Source organism: Pelophylax lessonae, assembly GCF_965119305.1.
Source record: "Pelophylax lessonae genome assembly, chromosome: 3".
In the NCBI taxonomy this organism is placed as follows: domain Eukaryota; kingdom Metazoa; phylum Chordata; class Amphibia; order Anura; family Ranidae; genus Pelophylax; species Pelophylax lessonae.
In genome coordinates, this window is record NC_138770.1 from 383,834,206 (window position 1) to 383,851,830 (window position 17,625).

A 17,625-nucleotide genomic window follows, 5' to 3' on the forward strand; every position below is an offset into this window, starting at 1 on the left:
TATAGCTCAAAACATGCAGATGCATTGAAGCTTTTGCTATTTTGCTTTAAGAACATTTTTGGAGTACTTTTTTCAAGTTTTTTTTGCCTTACTACATGACCACTATAAACACCAATGCTGATATTTGCAACCATAAAAGTGTGAAAATAACCATGGAAATAACTTTTAAACCCCTCTATAAGTGCTATGAAATTGTCAGTCTGGATATATATATATACACATACACACACACAAAATCTTGTCTGAAATATACAGTATCACTAAAGTCCATTTGCACTCAAGGTTGAAGCTCTCTATTTCCTTCTTTCAAGCTCTTAAGTATTCTTAGTGCTGCATGTTCTTGAAAGCTTCAGAAAGAAGCAGTTCTATATTAATATAAGTCAGACTGATTATAAGAATATGTTATGTGAGGATACTATTGTATAACATTTTCTTACTAGAGATCATTACAGTAGCTAATAGTGTATAATGCCAAATTATACTTGTCTACAGTCCAGGGAAATAATCAACTAGTCTGATTAGGAACAAAAGTATTTACAATATTACGTGTTTTTCATGCAGTATTATGCTAGTCTCAAACAAAATACTAAACCCAGACTAAGTGTATTTTTCTCTAATGCATAATAGAGCACATTTGATATATGCAATACTGCCTACATTTAAGCAGATATTTCTGAGATTTACAGAAGTAAATGCCATTAGGCAAAGAGATTGAAAACCCTTCAGAACAGGGATTTTCCATCACAGACGTCCATTAGAAAAAAACAAAAAAAACTGCATGCATTTTGGTATATTTACCAAATATTAAAAGGGCCTAGAACTGTAACCAGACTATGAAAACTTGTTTTTAAATATTCATAAGAATTAGTCAAGGAGCTTTTCAACAACCCCATTTGTGTTTTTTTTTTTTTTTTTTAAATGCCTATAGCAAAAAAGGCAGTAAATGCTGCCCATTTCCAGTCCTTCTGCCACCAAACTCTGCTCTGATCACTAAAACTGGTCCCCCATGGTCTACTGGCAGACAGACACTTCTGGAAACGTCAATCTCTTTCTTACTGGTTCCCCTTTCTGACCTCAAATCACCACTCTCTCCTGAAATGACCAAAGGTCAGAGGAGGGAAGTGAGAGTACAGGGACCACAGATATCAATACTACCAGGGGTTTTGGCTTCCCAGCAGTTGTCAGGGGATGAGGTTTGGTGATCAGAGTGGGTTTGGTGGAGCAGGCCCCATGCAGTGTGAATATCTACTGCCTTCTTTTACAGGTAAGATGGTGTAAAAAAAAATGCAACATTGCTTTGAAACAAATCTTCATAGACAAATGTCTAGCTTCCTGTACTATGAAGTAATTGTTTTTCAAGGACAGAAACACTAAAGGCAGGTTTCTGTCAGTTTCGAACTGCTTGGAAACACCCGCTGTTTTATTTAGAGGCTGCCACGTTTCTGCTCCCATAAAAAATAAGGTAGTCACATTCATTTTTTTACAATACTTTTAGTTATAGAGTTAAACAAGTGCTTGTTTAAAAGTGCTATTACTGCTTGTTCAGAATGTGTAAATGATTAAATGTGCAAAGTTTTGGGCACAGGTTCATTTTAACACAACAAAAAAAGCTGTAGGGCATAGGTGTGAACTTGGCACAAATAATGGAGTGAGATTTCTACTTGTAATGTATTTTCCTGCAGCTTTACTGCAAGAAAATAGACATGAGGTGACATTTATTGTTCCTTATACATTACCGCCTTAACATGGAAGTTGATGACATGTCTTCTGTAGCATTTGTTTGGCAATATTCTATGGCAGATTAATGTAGCACCTACACATCGTTCTTCAAAAATTTGCAAATCCTACTTAGAGACCTGGGAAGAGTTGAGGTAATCCTTGATAAGATGAAATTTATTTTTTCAGGTGTAAAGGATTTAGTGAAAGATGAGTGATTGATTTCTGTCATGGAGTTGTATGCTTGCTGTGGTGATTTTTCTTTTGTGTTTGGCTATACAGTAAAACCTTGGTTTGAGAGTAACTTGGTTTAAGAGCGCTTTGCAAGACAAGCTAATTTTTAAAATAAATTTTGACTTGATATACAAGCGATGTCTTGATATACAAGTAGCGTCATGTCACAACTGAGTATAAAAGAGAAGAGAGGTCCCTCTAAGTGTAGCAATATTGTTACATTTAATGAAGATTCAATATTTAGCAGCTCACATGGTTGATGATTAAAACAGGCACATCTAAGTATGCAGGCATCTGGGGTAAAGCTGTCCACATAGACCATCCTCCGCACTGCCATCTTCATCACACCCTTCCACTTTGCGCTCCACGAGCGATTTAAAGTCTCGCTTTCAGATCACTCTACTGCAGGGTAGTCTTCCCAATCACAATTGCAGACTGACATCGGTGAGAGCCAGTGGTTCAGAAGATGGTCTATGTGGACAGCTTTACCCCGGATGCCTGCATACTTAGATGTGCCTGTTTATTCATCAACCATGTGAGTAGCTAAATGTTGTACCTTCATTAAATGTCCCCATACCACTATACTTAGAGGCGCCTCTCTTCTCTTTTATACTCTGTAGCTCCTGCTGGATTTTGTTTCTAATCCCCTTGTGGAGGTGCCATTTGTGGATGGACATTTTATGATGACACAACCTATCACATTGCTATAATCTTTGTATATAGACTATAAACTGAAAGACTTATGAATAAATGGTTGTGGAACGAATCATCTGAGTTTCCATTATTTCTTATGGGAAAATTCGCTTTGATATAAGAGTGCTTTGGATTACAAGCAGGTTTCCGGAACGAATTATGCTCGCAATCCAAGGTTTTATTGTATTTGTTTTTGCATTTGTTCAGATCCAACTTATTTTTTTTTTTCATGATAGAAAATGGCTGCTATTGGATCACTTTCCTCCCACTGGAATACAGTGGGCCAGAATAAGCATTAAAAGCATTCAACATAAAGATAGAAAGTCCAATCGGGGTCTACTTCACAAATGCTTGTCAAGCGTTGGTAAAAACTAGACAGGAGAGAATATGAGAGAATATACCTGCCCCTTTACAACTGTATTTTGACCTTCATTTCTCTGATGCGGATATGATAGGTTCCATTCATGTTTACAGTCACCCTCTATATGCATTAGACTGCAGTACATTTCAACAGACACTGAGGGGTTGATTTACTAAACCTCTCTTTCTAAGCTCTGCATAGAAACCAAGCAGCTTCTAAGTTTTGTTTTGACTGCAGGAAACCTTGAGTGACGTGGGCACTGGATGGATCTGTTGGACTTTGATGGCATGTGTTACCTTTTACTGCTGCTAGTCCCTATTGTTTCTGGGGTTGCTACAGCACAGAACTGCACTGATAGGATACTTGTTTTTCTACAGCTTTGCCTTGGGTATTCCTGATCCTGTTGGATCTCATGGAAGATTTTTGCTACTGCCAGCTATAATCAATACATCCATAGGAATAATTTTGGGAATAATCCCAGGTGTTTAGATGTCCATATTTTTGGCCTCTCTCTATACTCTGGTGCCCACCCAGGGGATCATCTTCATACCAGTTTAGCGCTAGTGCTGAGACAGCTACTGTGTTATTTTCCATCATCCTGATGAAGCTACTTCTAGGGAAATGCGTTGACTCATGAAGATCCACAATTAAAATCTGTTACATCAATATTGTATGTAATACTAGTCGCTTACTAGCATGTGTAGTGAGCTTGGCCTATGAGTAACCAGTATACATTTGTTTAAAAAAAAAAAAAAAAATATATATATATATATATATATATATATATATATATATATATGCATTCTTGCAAGATGTTGTTTTATATGGTTGTGAGCCAATATAGTCTGATCCTTTTTTTTTCTTGTTTTCTGTATACATACTACAGATTATGGCCTTGGGTCAAAGCTTAATTGAACAAGCTGAAATTAGAAGCTGATTGCACAGCTGCACCATAGTTTGCACTTTCCAGTTTTAGTAACTCATCCCTATAGTAGGGAATTACCTACGTATCACAGAGGCACACCCATATATTAGTATACCTAAATAATTAGTTGCATAAAGTGGTTAAAAGCTGGCATTCAACCCACTCAAGAATGAAATAATGATTTTGAATAGATTTACAAGCAAAAGTAAGTTTAATGCTACATATTTATATTGGGCAATGCAAAATGATGCGTTATAATAAATACACAACAACTAATGGATATATTTGGAGTAAATTCCTTTTTTTCTGCAAACCTAATTCAAACATCACAGCAAAATTGACATTCACGTCTGCCTAACAGAGTTGGCGCAGCATAAAAAAAAATAACAATTGAACAAAAAAATGTATGCTTTCATTTAACACTCAAGAGCTGCTTATAAACCTTTGATGCTCTAATCAAGAATTCCTTAGGCATTATTTGTCCTTTAACATGCAGACAAGTTGTAGGTCGCTATTCAATTAAATGGCACACAAGAGGTTTAACCCAACAGGTCATTTGCATTGTGCACATCCCACGGCAAACTGCAGTTCCCCAGACTGTGCTTGTACAAAGCTAAAATGTAAGGACTGGCTTCAGGTGATTTCTCCCACCGCAGCTGGGGAAAAGGAATTATTAGCAGCATTTTTTGAGCTGTCTTAGCCATTCATAGAAAAATACAGGGTGCTGTCACAGGATTTAAATGACTGGCTGCTATAAATTACAACTAGATAATAATTGTTGAAATAACCCTCTGCATATTAACGAAAAAGTATCAGTGCTTCAATTGTTCAAGTTTTCACTGCAGAATAAGCAGCAGACAATGTTATTCTGTTCTGCGGAATAATCTCTTACCTTAATGATAACAGCATGAGCGGGGAGATTGACACCCCAGGCTAATGTGGCTGTGCAAACCAGGACTTTGATATGTCCCTGTGAAAAAAGGTTCTCCACCAAACTCCTATCTTGCCGCAGCATGCCTGCATGATGAATACTAAATCCATCTGGAAACAACTCTCTTAGCTGCTTATTCCTAGACCTTTGCACCTGTAGAAGACAAAAGAGTTTAGTAAATGACTGATTAGCTCATAATAAAACGACATTCATGTGTAAAACAGAAATATGCAATCACGACACTAACTTAGTCCTGTTCTTTTGATATTCTAAATACTGCTATTGTTAGAATTCAAGCTAAACAAAGTACGGTAAAATGCAGCCATGCCTTTACTAAATGCATAACCATCTTTTAAAAATTCCAATTACATTTTAATGTCTTTTTAATTTCACATACAAGTTCTCTGTGTTCATATTAATACTAAAAGTAAGAATCTCAAATTTTATGGGTCAGCAAGTGTGTGTGTAAGACTTATGACACTAAATGCAGATGTCATTGCATGCCTATAACTAGGAGCTGACCATGTTCTGTTGAACAAAGTTGCATTCTAGAGCATTATAGTAGGATTTGTATTATATTTGTACTGTTTTAATATTTTCAAGATTGAACTTGAACTAAAATTATACTGGGTAAGTGCTTGGCAGTGTACATGACTGCCCTCAATGACCCCTGGAAAAAGTAGAGATGCAGGACCAATCTAGAACCTCCTGCTCAAAAACTGTCCCTGACAAATTTCCGCTGTGTGTAGGATTGGATAAGCTCCATATACAGTGCGGTAAACAGAACACTTTATGCTGTTGCCACAATTCAGCCCGAGCTACATCACCAACCTGGTTTCAAATTATCACCCAAACTGTCCTGCTGTCCATTCCTTCCAAGTCCGCCTGCCCTCAAAAGTCCCTCATCACCTCAATGCTTGCCTCTCACTTCCTCTGGAACTTCTTATGCCAATCGGTCTGGCTATATCCTATTTTGACCACCTTTAGGCAATGCCTGAAAACTGATTTCTTCAGAGAAGACTATCCCAGCTCCACCAACAAACTATACTTTCTTTAAAAAACAACACTCACCTAGTTAATGCCTTTTGTATAACTTGCCCCTCCACTTTAGAATATAAACTCTCATAAACAGGGCCCTTCTACTCCTCTTGTATTAAAATGTGGTGTGTAACTGTACAGACTTCCTTTATTTTCTAAAGCTTAGCACAAACTGTTGATGTTAATCCTAAAAAATTATAATTAAAAAATCAAATACGAGCGTTGGAACCTCTATATATATATATATATATATATATATATATATATATATATATATATATATATATATATCGGTTTCCCAGTTTGGGGAAAATGAGCATATATGTCAATTTCACATGTCATAGCAGAGTTCAACATTTTGAACTGTCACTGTTCCTTTAGTAGGTTATTGGCATGTTATGGACAACAACTTTATTGCATAACTACGAAATGGGATTCAAGATTTTCCTATGTTGTCCCACAATACTGAGCTAAGCAATGATGAATTAAAAACCTTTTGGTAGGAAAGATAGCCAGTGCATTTGGATTTCAATATGCATTTAGCTGCTTGCCCAAAAGTCAGATTTAAATATTTAGTTATGCATATAAAAACATTAAATATACACAATAATTCAAAGATTCATTTTGTAAGTGATCCCTCTGAAATAAAAGACATACAGCATACCATAAAGTTAAATTGTTTGAGTTGATTTTCGTTATCATATAATGTGGGCCTAGGTGTCCTGCATAGAGGACAAATTGTGAATTCTAGTCACTTACCATATTGTATAACTAATGAGATCTAATGTTCTAATATTACCTGACACATCTTTCAAGTTTTAAAAAATAATGGACACTCTGATTTGTAAACAATCACAATAGCCTGTCTCAAAGCAGTATTTCAATATTCTACATTGTCCACGAGTAATTGAAAAACAGAGCATTAACATTTCTTGTCAGCTGCTCAGCGGATATTCATTGTAGCATGAATTTTCAATCTTAGGAATAAGGCTATATATATATATATATATATATATATATATATATATATATATATATACACACACAGTGCCTTGCAAAAGTATTCGGCCCCCTTGAACTTTGCGACATTTTGCCACATTTCAGGCTTCAAACAAAGATATAAAACTGTAATTTTTTGTGAAGAATCAACAAGTGGGACACAATCATGAAGTGGAACGAAAATTATTGGATATTTCAAACTTTGTTAATAAATAAAAAAATGAAAAATTGAGCGTGCAAAATGATTCAGCCCCTTTAATTTCAGTGCAGCAAACTCTCTCCAGAAGTTCAGTGAGGATCCAATGTTGACCTAAATGACTAATGATGATAAATAGAATCCACCTGTGTGTAATCAAGTCTCCGAATAAATGCACCTGCACTGTGATAGTCTCAGAGGTCCGTTTAAAGCACAGAGAGCATCATGAAGAACAAGGAACACACCAGGCAGGTCCGAGATACTGTTGTGGAGAAGTTTAAAGCCGGATTTGGAGACAAAAAGATTTCCCAAGCTTTAAACATCCCACGGAGCACTGTGCAAGTGATAATATTGAAATGGAAGGAGTATCAGACCACTGCAAATCTACGAAGACCTGGCCGTCCCTCTAAACCTTCAGCTCATACAAGGAGAAGACTGATCAGAGATGCAGCCAAGAGGCCCATGATCACTCTGGATGAACTGCAGAGATCTACAGCTGAGGTGGGAGACTCTTTCCATAGGGCAACAATCAGTCATATACTGCACAAATCTGGCCTTTATGGAAGAGTGGCAAGAAGAAAGCCATTTCTTAAAGATAACCATAAAAAATGTCGTTTAAATTTTGCCACAAGCCACCTGGGAGACACACCAAACATGTGGAAGAAGGTGCTCTGGTCAGATGAAACCAAAATCAAACTTTTGGCAACAATGCAAAACGTTATGTTTGGCGTAAAAGCAACACAGCTCATCACCCTGAACACCCCATCCCCACTGTCAAACATGGTGGTGGCAGCATCATGGTTTGGGCCTGCTTTTCTTCAGCAGGGACAGGGAAGATGGTTCAAATTGATGGGAAGATGGATGGAGCCAAATACAGGACCATTCTGGAAGAAAACCTGATGGAGTCTGCAAAAGACCTGAGACTGGGACGGAGATTTGTCTCCCAACAAGACAATGATCCAAAACATAAAGCAAAATCTACAATGGAATGGTTCACAAATAAACATATCCAGGTGTTAGAATGGCCAAGTCAAAGTCCAGACCTGAATCCAATCGAGAATCTGTGGAAAAACTGAAAACTGCTGTTCACAAACGCTCTCCATCCAACCTCACTAAGCTCGAGCTGTTTTGCAAGGAGGAATGGGCAAAAATTTCAGTCTCTCGATGTGCAAAACTGATAGAGACATACGCCAAGCGACTTATAGCTGTAATCGCAGCAAAAGGTGGAGCTACAAAGTATTAACTTAAGGGGGCTGAATAATTTTGCACGCCCAATTTTTCAGTTTTTTATTTGTTAAAAAAGTTTGAAATATCCAAAAAATTTAATTCCACTTCATGATTGTGTCCCACTTGTTGTTGATTCTTCACAAAAAATTACAGTTTTATATCTTTATGTTTGAAGCCTGAAATGTGGCAAAAGGTCGCAAAGTTCAAGGAGGCAGAATACTTTCGCAAGGCACTGTATATATATATATACATATTAAGACAATGTTCATGCAAAATTAATAACAAAGCTAACATGTTAAACACCTATCACGGCCATATTAGTGAGACATTAAAAATGTATTACAACTTGTGGCTATGAAAGAAAAAAAAAAAGACGTGCTGAGTAAAGGGGAAGTATTGCCACCAGATTCCAGCTACAGCTTAAAAAATTGTGCCCCATTATTTTTTCTTTTTCAAAAATAAATTTTTATTGAATTAAACAAATTTAACAATATTGTAATAATACAAAATCACCTGTAACAACTGTTTCAGGAGAAGGATTGACTTTACCATTGGGTCACACTGGTTTACCAATAAGGCTATAATTGGTCCCGGTGACCATAGGGTGCTGGTGAGTGCATTTGCATTATCACAAGTGGTGGAGCACTGGTTGTTTATTGCTCAAGATTACTCACATAGAAGAATGGTGGATGAGAATAAGTGTTTAGTTGGAGAAACACTGGACTTTATTGAAGAACTTGTTATCTTTTTTTTAATTTTCATTTTTTTTGATTTATCACTCATTCTATATGTTTATATTTTTTGTGAAATATTTGCATTTTTCTGTTGTTGCATCTAATTACCACAATTTAGCAGTTACACATTTTTCTGGTGTGTATTGCAGTTATACATGTATTTTGTGTCACTGTATATACTTCGAATGGAATAGCGCCCTAGTTTATTTTCAACTTTGCATTTTAGTGTTAACTACACTTAAAGGGCCGCTGTTAAACCAACATTTTCAATTTCTAATATTTTGTTTATGGTTGGTGCCATTTATATTGTTGGAAGCTTTCAAATGTAGGAATAGTTTAGTAGACAATAAGAAGAAGATGGTCAAGATCAGTATTTGACACAATGCAGCATAAAATCACAATCATGGGCTATCTATGTTGAGCATGTATTCCATTTTGCATTGTAAACAAAAGAAAAACAAAAGTTAAGAATCAAAGATATTAAAAATATGAAGTAAATTAAAGTAAACAGTCAGTTATCATCCAATTGCCCCATTAATATATCTCCTGTCTTTAAAGAAAAAAAAAAGTGGGTGGAGCTATCCACAGATGTAGTATGCAAATTTTATCTTGCCCCCGTTTCATGCCTCCCCCAGTCATTGTGTGCTCCTGTCTCAAGGCTCACAGGTACGGTTTCCCCAAGAAATGCTGGCTGCCCAAAAGAAAACTTCCATTTTATTAAACTCCTCATCTCTACTGCTCTGATGCAACAAACATCTCCACCAAACCCTGCATTTGTTTCCACGTTTTGGAGTTCAGAGGGAACTCACTTGAGTGTTTGAATTCAGTAGAGCTTCTAACTTTATCAGAAAGACTTCCTTGTCTAGAAGCTTAGCTGATGCCACTATGGTAAAGAAAGTCTCTTTCTCTCTCTCTTAGTCCAGACTCTGATGCTGATGGAACAATAGCAGAAGGCTGAACAAAGTGAGGAAATGTGAGGCACAACTTAGAGATACAGGTCAAAGAGAACTTCCTTCAGAACTCTGGAATCACTATTAATTATACCCAAACAAGAACAATAATTACATGTTTTATGACTTTCTGAGATCTGAAAACAATCTATGTGCTTTGCGACTAAGTACCCACACTTTGTGTAGCTCCACCCTGAACCATAATTACACTTAAAGAATACATAAACCCAACATTTCATATTCCTGATATGTGCCTGCTGTACCATGTACTTGTATGAGAAAGTATCCTCTTCTCTTTGCATTGCTTCCCTTGTGAGAAATACCTGCTGTTCCCGTCAGTCACTCTGCTTTCCTATTAAATCTGACCACATTAAGCAGGAGAAAACATTGTGGTCAGTCCTCTAGCTATGCTGGGAAATCAGCCTGCTCTCCCCCAAATAAGTTTAATGGGCTTCCCTATGTGCCGCAAGTAGTTCATGGAGCTTTTTGCCGTGTTAAGGTTGCTTTTCCGCATTTTTTGTGCATGTGTGCGCGTGGCAAAATATGCATCTGTTTGCCGTGTTTGAGTTGCCAACAAAAATAAATGCCACCACAAACATGACATGTATTTTAAGCAGGTTTCGTAAATGCGCACAAAAACACATCATTTTGCAAGCGTTTACAAAACGCACAGGTGTGAGTCTAAATGTGGGTAAATGTGCCCAGAGTCTCACATCCTCTCCAAAATAGTGGTGAGATTTTTTTTAATGCTTATTTCAAACAATTATTGGTAATACACCATTATTTAAAACAGAATACAGGTGTACAGTACTATATGCCCATAAACATCTGTAGTAAGACTGGTCACCTGTGGGGCATGCAACTGGGAAAACTATTAAAAAGTAAGACCTTGCAGAACACTGTCTGCATTCAGGGCTGTGCATCCATATGGATGTCAAATTGGAAGTAGTTGCTGTGTTTGGAAAGCTGCTGCGTCCCAACTGACATGAATGAGACTGCTTGAACAGGGATGCGTGGAACAGTTGTACATCCCTGTGTGGGCAAACACGGCTCTCACATGGGTGTACACTGTAGTAAGCACATGTGAATGAGGCCTAAGAGCCCAGCTACAAAAATAATTAGTAGTTGCTGGCAAAATAACTAGAATACAAAGAAGGGAACAAATGAAGGTTGCAGGGATATGTTACAGGTACTACTGGAAACTAAGTTTATAAATCTAAAGGACTAAATATGCAATGTAACATGTTATGACCAATACCTCCAATTTTCCTTGCATTCATTTCATGAATAAGGCAGAATATCTAGTCTGCAGACTACAAGGACAAAGAAACAGGGTTAAGTGTGTGTAGTTGTAAGCCCACCTGGTAACCCAGTTTCACTCAAAAACATGTAGCTACATAACTTGCAGTTTAAGATTTAATTAGTCTCAAGACATACTTCAAGTATGATCAAAGACAATTCCCCTTACACCTTTATTGCTATTTCAGTCTTGTCGTGTTCATTCATTTTGTTACATTCTATACAGCAATAATCTACAGTTTCAGCAGCAATTCATCATTAAGGCAAAAGGCAGAGCCCCATTATAACAGTCTTAAAAAAAGAATCTGCAGATGGAAGAAAAGCAAAGCGTGTATGTGAAAGGGGACATAAGTTTAACACATTTCTACCATATAGATTACAAATTTCATAAAGCACAAAAAATGTGGCAAAAAGTGATAGGTACAATGATCCGAGAAAACAGAAGCCTGGAAGTCTGAACTGCAGGTGAGAATCAGCTTGACAAATTGAAAAAAGTATCACAAAATGTCTGTAGAAGTTCTGAAAATCTTTCCTGCATTTTCTAGCCCATCAAATGTCTGAGATGTGCTCATTTATATATTGGTATATACATAGTGATTCTGGTTGTTTTTTTCATTGATGATTGTGATGAGCCTTTGTTAATCTCTGTTATTGAGTAAAATTAGCTATTTTTAGCCTTTTAATAAATGGTGTGTTGGTTAACACACTAGGCCGGTGCACCCCCCTTTGTCTTTTTGCACATATGTTGACTTGCTTAAAAATAAATCACCAAATTTGTACTTGTCTTGAATACAAACTTGCAGTAAACACACAGGGCAAGCTTGAGATAAAGAAGTTACGAATTTTGTTAGCAATAACAGATTGGGTAAAACAGGTTTCTTGTTACTTGCTTTCATATTTTTTTATTGCTTATTATTACTTATCTGTTTATTAATGTTCTAAACATGTTCCCATATATACTGTAGATTGCTTAAAAAAAAGGCCTGGATACTAACATTTATAGGTAAAGTTGATCCAGGTAATCAATTTCCTCCCGAGGGATCAGGAAGGAATTTTTTCCCTTGCTGGAGCAAATTGGTTCATGCTTTGCTGTACTTTTTGCCTTCCTCTGGATCAAATAGAGGTATAGGATTGTATGATTTATTTATTTTTTTTTCCTTTTTATTGGTGTAACTAAATGGACTTGTGTCTTTTTTCAACAAAACCAACTATGCAAATAAAAAGTCAAGGCATTTAAATGTCATAATCACTCTGAGTTCATCATGCAAATGCTGGTCCTAAAAGAAGAAAGAGCCTCTGAGCTTCTGCACACTACCAGACTAGTACAGACAATAGCAAAACAGCCAAAGTGTTGAATTCTGAAGATACTTCAGCGAGTGTAGCTCTGCAAAGGAGCAAAGACTTAATCAGGGTTTCGCAACCTTTTTTTTTAGTCAGGATGCCCTTTAAAAATGTGCACACTCTCGAGGCTCCCCATTCTCAAATGCAAAAAATGAAACTAATAGTTTTACATATTTCAGCAACATGCAGGACACCCAAGGTTAAAGGCAATTTATACTTCAAAGCAAATACATCTTTGCACACTGGTAGTGACTAGTATTACAGCAATTCTCTTTTCCCTCAATCAGCTAATATGACCTCAGTACTGCTGCAGAGGGGCAGGGGAGGGCAAACAAGGATGCTCTGCAGGCTCCCAATGTCCTCCTTATCAACCAATGACATCAATGGTTGTTAGGACGCCGTTGGCTAGAAGGTTGTAATCGTGAACAATTGAAACCTGTGTCTTTGAGTAACTAAAAAGCAGGCTTGTCCCACCTGCTAGCTTGTATTCTGTTTTTGGGCAATTTTAAGGCATTTTCCCAAGGTACCCCTGAAAAAAACCTGAAGGTACCCTGGTTAAGAAAGGCTAGATTAAGTTAGCAGCAGTAGGCCTGCTGAGAAAAGTGCACTTATTCTTTCTGTCACTTTCCTTTCCTACCCTTCCACAAGAAAGAAGGTTTTGGTAGGTGGCTGCAGGTATGTGCTGGCACCTACGGATGCTCGTCCTTTATATCTACAACATTTTATTTATTTATTTTTAATGATAGATCTCTTGAAAGTAAACCTGTCATGAGATTATTTTGGGGCTGCAAACCGTGACCCCCTTCTGAAAATGATCACAGCCTGAAAAACGAATTTACTGTTTTTAATATTTTTTGAGTCACTGACCCAGGACAAATATGCAGATCAGCAGCATCATAGTAAAGTCATAAGCTCCTGAATCAAAAGAGTGCCAGGCAGTTGGCATTTTAAGAAGGGGCGGTCAACAATGGCAGTCTCCAAGTTTCCTTCAATGATAATATGCACAGAACAAAAGACAAGCCTTCTATATTATTGAAGCAAAATTGTGTAATAAGTCTACCAATAAAAAGCTTCCACTTTTAAGGAACACATTGCAAAAATAAAATTCTGAACTTCAGAAAGACATCTACATAACAGGTCTGGGTTATTTTTTTTTTTTTAAATCTGTGGAGTTTGATGACTGTTTTAATGAACAGAGTTCTTATTTATAAACATGTCAAGTTGTCTTAAAGTGATTGTAAAATCTCATTTTTTTAAAACAACAACCATGTTATACTTACCTGCTCTGTGCAGTTGGTTTTGCACAGAGTGGCCCGGATCCTCCTCTTCTTGGGTCCCACTTCTGTGCTCCTGGCCCCTCCCTCCTGTTGAGTGCCCCCACAGCAAGCAGCTTGCTATGGGGGCAGCTGAGTCGAGTCACAGCTCCCTGTGTCCATTCAGACATGGAGCTGTGGTGCGGCCCCACCCCCTCTCTCTCCTGATTGGCTGATTGACTTTTATTGACAGCAGCGGATGTCAATCATGCCACACTGTTGTCTCAGCCAATGAGGCAACTGAGAAACTCCTGCAACATCGCTGGATAAAGATGGGCTCAGGTATGTATTAGGGGGGCTGCTACGCACACAAGATTTTCCTATCTTGATGCATAGAATGCATTAAGATATTAAAAAAAAAAACCTTCTGCCTTTACAATCCATTTATTTGACTAACAGCAAGCTGTTTAAAAAGAAAAAAGAAAAATTAAATATGGTTGGCTTTGAACATTTGTAGTCAGTTTTTATGAAAGACACATTGATAAATGAGGCCAATTGCAGTGTCTGAAAGGGGCATATTTTCTCTATAAAGCCCCGTACACACGTACCGACTGTTGGCCGTGAATTTTCGGGCCGCCGCCCGATTATCGGCTTGTTAGTATGATGATTCCGACAACCGACTGCGACTTTTCGGCCGAACAAAATCTGGTGTGCATGCTATAATATTTTTGTTGGCCGTCACCACAACGGCCGATTGTTCGTCAGTCAGTACAGATTTCGGCCGACAAAAGTCAGATGAGCAAGACTGGGCATGCTCAGAGAAGAAAAAACACACGAAAAGTAGACCAGAACATGACATCACTTCTGCAGTTGGTTGTTGTTGGCCGATAAAATTTTTGTGCAGTCTAGAGCACATTTCAACCAACACAACAACACTGGACAAAAGACGGCCGATCGGTTGGCCAACAATCGGTGCGTGTGTACGAGGCTTAAGGAGAATATCTCTGATCTGAAAGCACTGTAAACTAGATCTTAATAATGAAAGCATATGTCAGGTCTAATAGTAAAACATACACAAACAGTATGTAGTTCATAATACTTCATAAATTGCCCCTCAAGGTATCTTTCTTTTGGATATCTGTCATGGGCGAATACCAGGGCTTTCTTACAAAGCTTTAGTGCATACTGATAGTGAAACTAGTCTTTCCCCTCGAATCCCCTGCAGATTAACACTAAGGTTGCTCACCAATGTGATAGGTCAGGAGAAATGTGGGGACGGGGTTAGTGGACTTTAGTGATATTTATATCTACGGCATCATTTTTTTTTTTATTGAAAAGATCTCTTTTCTGATTCTATTGGCATTTGTACAAAATAACTGTAAAAGGTGTTCTCTCCAAAACAATCAATAATTTGTATATTTACATGTTCTTTCTCCTGCACAACCCATCTTTGTTCTCTTAAAAATGTATGGGTTTGTGAAATGCCTGGTCACCGCTTTACAGGGAGTACATTTTCATTATTGTTCAGGTGGGAACAGAGTCACTTTAAGTGGGCACATACTAATATGGCTTACTACATGCTGTAGACACACCTGTACACATGCAGAACAAGGTTTCATTTTTTACTGTGAAAGTGCCTATGATGGAATTCAAATATACTGTACTTTATATTACCAAAAGTATTGGGATGCCTGCCTTTACATGAACATGAACTTTAATAGCATCCAAGTCTTAGTCAGTAGGATTTATTATTGAGTTGGTCCACCCTTTGCAGCTATAACATCTTCTACTCTTCTGGGAAGGCTGTCCACGGGAATGTTTGACCATTCTTCCAGAAGCGCATTTGTGAAGTCAGGCACTGATGTGGACGCGAAGGCCTGGCTCACAGTCTCTGCTCTAATTTATCTCAAATGTGTTAAATCGGGTTGAGGTCAGGACTGTGCAGGCCAGTCATGTTCCTCCACCCCAAACTCGCTCATCTATGTTTTTTGGACCTTGCTTTGTGCACTGGCATGCAGTAATGTTGGAACAGGAAGGAGCAATACCCAAACTATTCCGACAACGTTGGGAGCAGGAAATTGTCTTTGTATGCGGACGCCTTAAGAGTTGCCTTCACTGGAACTAAAGGGCCAAGCCCAACCCCTGAAAAACAAACCCACACCATAATCCCCCCTCCACCAAATGATCAGCACCAGTGAAAAAAGCAAGGTCCATAAAGACATGGATGAGCTAGTTTGGGGTGAAGGAGCTTGACTGGCCTGCACAAAGTCCTGACCTCAACCTAATAGAACACCTTTGGGATAAATTAGAGAGGAAACTGCGAGCCAGGCCTTCTCGTCCAACATCAATGCCTGACCTCACAAATGCGCTTCTGGAAGAATGGTCAAATATTCCCATAGACACATTTCTAACCTTATGGACAGCCTTCCCAGAAGAGCCAAAGCTGTTATAGCTGCAAAGGGTGGGTCAACTCAATAATGAACCCTATGGACCAAGACTGGGATGCCATTAAAGTTCATGTGCGTGTAAAGGCAGGCCTCCAAATACTTTTGGTAATATAGTGCATATGTGAAGCCAACATACACTTGGATGTAAAAAATACAATGTAAAAAAGGTATTACTTTAACGTGATACTTCAGCTTAGGCAGTGATAATTGGTTCACATTTTTAAAAAAGATTTAAAATAAATTACTCAAACTTTATTGCAGATTCCTACATCCTAGTGTTCAAAAACAAACAATCTTTTCCTTTTGGATGTTTACATTTTTCAAAATGGGTACTAAATAGAATGTTCTGCAGGAAGGTTGTACTAGTCAATCAAGCAGGTAGCACAATATTTAGAAATGTAGTATTCTCAGTAGTAATGACCTCAGGTGTGTTTGGAGTAGGATCTGAACCCATGTGTAAGCCTGCCAAGAATCTTTCACTTGTACTGGCCAATCATCTGTAGCCAAGGCACACAAACAAGGGGCATGTGTACAAGTGGCTGTAGGGCGGGGGAATACCCTGGTTGCAGGGATACTAAACTTCCACTTGGATTTTTATGATCTGAAATATAAGCATACAATCCATCCTTAGCTTCTAAAAGAATATGTTTAATAACAAAATTATAAAGTATACACATTGACTCAAGCATTTCGTTTCGGTTTTGTTATCCTGATATACTATCAGGTTACTCATATTAAAACAAACAAAAAAACAAAGACGAATGTGATCATTGACAGGTACCCGTGTGGTGACTGAATATAAAAGTTCATAAGCTCATTTGTGCTTCATATGCCCTTTCTGTATCATTTAAGTGGGTCACAGTGATCTGTCATTTATTTGATAACACAGTACGCCTCACTCATGTTTAAAGAATCTTGTAAGCTAGGCACTCTCTTATCATTCAAAGAGGTAGGTCACCCTCAACTTAATAAGTCTGCCATTTAAAAGTCTTTCAAATTTAAATGTAAACTAATCTCCTTATTGAAGTACAAATTATTATTACCACTCCAGATTAATAAGATGATTTTTACTAAGTTTAAATTGGAAAAAGGTAATTGCAAGCCATATTTAAAAAAAAAAAAAAAAATGACGCTGCATTAAATTCTTTCCTCTAATACTTAAATCAAAGGTTAAAAAAAAATCAAACACACACCACAGTCAAATATCTATGCAATGCTGAAAAAAAAAAAAAAAGAATTGTGTATACAACAGTGAAAATTGGTGAAACAAACAATGCATTC

At 37.6% G+C, this 17,625-nt stretch overlaps 1 protein-coding gene across 1 annotated transcript in view; it reads right to left on the reverse strand.

The window, feature by feature from the left end:
* The window catches only part of ASCC3 (activating signal cointegrator 1 complex subunit 3), a 1,118,804-nt gene that overhangs the window by 326,764 nt on the left and 774,415 nt on the right, over positions 1 to 17,625 (reverse strand). The window contains exon 14 of the mRNA XM_082251201.1: positions 4,822 to 5,013. Coding sequence (XP_082107327.1) covers positions 4,822 to 5,013 — 192 coding nt within the window. The remainder of the gene's footprint in view (positions 1 to 4,821; positions 5,014 to 17,625) is intronic.